This window comes from Nestor notabilis, unplaced genomic scaffold, assembly GCF_000696875.1.
Source record: "Nestor notabilis isolate BGI_N333 unplaced genomic scaffold, ASM69687v1 scaffold16834, whole genome shotgun sequence".
In the NCBI taxonomy this organism is placed as follows: domain Eukaryota; kingdom Metazoa; phylum Chordata; class Aves; order Psittaciformes; family Psittacidae; genus Nestor; species Nestor notabilis.
The window spans coordinates 43,092-46,959 of record NW_009926215.1 but is presented as its reverse complement, the minus strand read 5'-3'; the positions used below and the strand labels follow the sequence as shown (position 1 = coordinate 46,959).

At 54.8% G+C, this 3,868-nt stretch overlaps 1 protein-coding gene across 1 annotated transcript in view; it reads left to right on the top strand.

Moving 5' to 3' along the window:
- CDH22 (cadherin 22, type 2) overlaps positions 1-3,868 on the top strand; it is a 51,753-nt gene that overhangs the window by 38,987 nt on the left and 8,898 nt on the right. The window contains 2 exon segments of the mRNA XM_010013435.1: positions 1,956-2,077; positions 2,363-2,480. Of these exon segments, the coding sequence (XP_010011737.1) occupies positions 1,956-2,077; positions 2,363-2,480 (240 nt within the window).

The following is a 3,868-nucleotide window of genomic DNA, read 5'->3' as shown; positions in this document are numbered from 1 at the left end:
TTCAGCAGCTTCAGAAGGGGCAAAAGGAGAGGGGTCTTATGACAGGACAACTGTGCTTCGAGCTGTGCTCAGGGAAGCAGGATGTTAGTTATGGCTCGGAGGTGGTGGTGTCAATGTGGGTCCTTGGCACTGGGCCATGGCACATAGATGACCCCACTTGTGTGTGGCATAAACCATTCCTGGCAGCTGCTCGCTGATGCTGTGGATGGGGCCAGGCCTATGGTTGTGTCCAGTTCTAAACATACTGGCCCTGCTGATGAGGCTGTGAGAGGTCTTGAAGGGAAGTGGCTGTGCCCAGGTTCACCCAGAGTCCAGCTTGACCCCGCAGAGCCCCTGTCGATGTGCCATGGTTGAGAGGTCCTGGGGAGGCTCGGTAGCACTGGGATCAGCCCACTGGGGGGCAGCGCAGTAGTTACTGCTGCTCGTGGTTGTGCTTAGGAAGGGAAAGAGACAGGATCCTGGGCTCTTCTTCCTCCCTTCTCTTTTTGCCTTTCCTCATCGTTGTCTCAGCAGTGCCTCCAGGGCAATGCCAGCCTGCTCAGAGCTGAGCAGCAGGGATGGCTATCCATCTGCCTGAAGGCTGGGGAGGGAGTGAGATGCTGTTGTCCTCCTTGTAGGAATTGAGCCCTTTTTCCTCCTCATTTGTGGCCCCGTGGCCATCAGGCGCATCTCCTCCACCTCCCCCAGATCCCTTCCCACCCTGCTGCCTCCCCCTTGCTCTCTCCCTCAAAGCAATTGCAGTTTACTTCACTGCACCAACACGCCTTTTAAAATAACACATAGTTCCAGGCTTTTAGTCACGACTTCTGCCTCCCTCCCTCAAATCTAATCACCAGAGCAGCTGGTCTGGGTGAGAGGGAGTGATAATGTGAGAACAGGGTGAAGGCAGCTTAGGGGAGGGGGCTTAGGTTCCTGGCTAATTATGGAGCAGCACTAAATCTCCTCTCCCCTGGGTCCTCCCCCACCTGATCTGGGGGGGGCAGCATTAATTTCATAGCAAACAGGCAGCAGAGCTCCTGCCTGAGCAAGGGGAGAGGCATTGGGTCTGTCACAGTTGCAACCTCTGAGTAAAACAAAGGAGATGGAGTATGAGGGAGTTCTCATTTCTGGAAGCGCATGAGGTGCTTCAGAAAACATTAGGCTCTCCAGAGTGATTTATAACCTTACAGCTGAGGGCTCTATGTACCTTTGCAGCATGTGTGTGCGGTGGAGCAGCATTGCAGTGAATGGAGTTGTAGATGCGATCCCTGTCCCGTGTGCCCAGAGCAGCACCAGTGGGTGCAGCCCTGGCCCAGCAGCTCTGTGCCCCAGGGCAGGGGATCAGGCTGCGGCCCCCTGGGCTGGTGGGGTGCCTTTAGTCTTGCTGCATGACCCCCCTGCGCCAGCTGGCAAACGGTGCTGGGCTCGGTTCAAACTACTGATTGCAACGCAAGAACGGGTGTCCGTGTGCAAGGCCCGGTCCCATGGCAGGAGGCTCCTGCCCTGACAGGCAGCATTCACCCCCATGCGCTGGAGGTGCTCATGCCAGGTTTCATCACCATCCTGTGCTCTCGGTTGATCCCAGGTCTTTCCCATCCTGGCTCTGCTCACTCGCCTCTCAGCTGCTGCTGCTGCTAGTCCGTGGGCTGTCAGAGTCGGGATCCAGTCAGGGTGAGCTGTCCTCACACCCAGGTTTGCTCAGCTTTTCCAGGGAGAGATCAAGCCAACAGCAGTGTTTCGGGAGTCCTTGTTACTCAGCTTCGCTCACTCTTTGCTGCAAAGCAGAGTGGTGAGGCTGCGGGTGCCCACAGGGATGGTCTGTGCCACAGGTGGGCAGCAGTGCAGTGGGACCCTCTGTGCTGGCAGCAGCTGTGTGGCTGCGAGGGCTTCTGGATGGGCAGGGATGAGGAGGGTTTGCTCCCTGCTAGCAGCAGATGGCACTTCCTCCTGAAGCTCCACTTCTTTCTGTGTTTCAGATAATCACTCCCAGGTGTCGAGAGCCTTGCTCCGCATCCGTATCCTGGATGTGAATGACAATCCACCTGAGCTTGCCACCCCAAATGAAGCTGCTGTGTGTGAGGATGCCAAGCCAGGCCAGGTAGTGGGTGTTCCCCAGCCCTTCTCTGAGGTCTCCATCAGTGCCTGCAGTGCTCTGGACCGTGCCAGCCTGCCTCTCCTTCTGCTTCTGCCTGAACATCTTCCCATGCAGCCGCTGTCACAGCTTTGCTGGTGTTCTACAGCTAAGCCCATCTGTGGGGCAAAGGCTTGTCCCTCACTGTGGCAGAAAGGCAGTGGTGCTTTGCTGGGCTGGACCCAGTGAACAGGGCCTGTGTGCAAGGCTGTGGAGGCAGCACTGACCCTAATCTCTGCTTTTTCCCTCCAGCTGATCCAGACAATAAGTGTTGTGGACCGTGATGAGCCTCAGAGCGGCCATCGTTTCTATTTCACATTGGTACCTGAAGCCACCAACAATCACCACTTTTCTCTGCTGGATATCAAGGGTAAGCCCTGCTGCACCCTTCCCAGTCTTGCTGCTGGTGGGCTGGGTGGCACTGCTGGCCATGGGGAGGGAGACAGGGCTGTGGGCATATGGTCTACCTGTGCCGGATGGAGTTGATCCTCTGGGCACCCCACAAGGCTCCTTGCCAACCTGGAATGGTAGGACAGGTCAGCTAGCAGTTTGGATTTCCTCAAGGAGGCTCTGCTAGCTTCCTTCTCTGCTGCAGAAGCTCCAAAGCTCCTCTAGTGCTGTCTCATTAGCCTTTGTGTTTTCAGGTCTCTCAGTCCCTTTCTTGATGCAAAATCTCCAACCTGCCTGAGAGCAGGATTTACAGACAAACATGCTCCCATTTTGAGCATTGTGATTTTTCTGTCTCCAAGATAAATCCTGGAGCGTGGGTCATCCCAGGGCTGCCATGTAGGTGGGCAGCCCCTGTGCCTCAACATACGGGAGCAGCTCGGGAATGCTGGCAGGCAGCAGTTACCTAGGATGTGACCAGCAGAGCTGGATCCCCTGTTAGGTGATGGCTCAGGAGTGCGGTTCCTCTGGGAAGCTCCTGGTTCTTTGCACCTCTGGGCTGGGGGGCTCCCCATGATCCCAACCTGCTGATGTAACCAACAGGTTGTGATGCAGGTTTTTGATGGCTGAGCCCTGGCTTGTGGAGTGCAGGGTCAGGCTGCGTGTGTGCGGACAATAACAACCTAGAAAAGTTGTCATCAGGCTGCTTCCTGTTTTTGACTGGGGTTTTGGGTAAATTTAGGTGCTGATTGCAGCAGTAAGTACAGCAGGGACCCTTGCAGATACTGGGATTTTATCCAGCCAGATGTGTACTTTCTTGCCGAAGGAGCCAGACCAGATGGAAGCCAGCAGATCACATTAAAATACTTCTTTGTTTTCTAAAACCTTTTTTCCCTGTGTTTTTGCAGCTTCATCTATCAAAAGTCTGATTTAGTTTGTTCTGAGCTTATCAGAGGGGCCTTCTGCTGATGTAAGATCATGCTCGCTCAGTTTGCTTCAGCATTATTAGGGATAGTCAAAATAGAATTTGCACCAGAAAGCTTCAGGCACAATCATAGAAGGACCAATATTGCTTATGTCCTAAAAAGTGCCACTGTCCCTGACCCAAGTCCCTCCCTGGCACTCGCGGGCAGCTGTTCTCACAAGACCTTTGCTTCTTATCAAGTAAATAAGCTTTAATCCTCTGCAAGATTTTGCCCCACGCCCAGCGATTAACTTGCTCTGAAGGACCTTGTGAAGATGTGCCTGAGCGCACTGCATTCCAACCTGGTGCCCATCCGCACCCAGAGCTCTCCAGAATCTCCGAGGGGCACGGGGCTGCACTCGCTGCTCCGAGCCGTGGCTGATTCTGACGCCAGAGCTGTGGCTGGT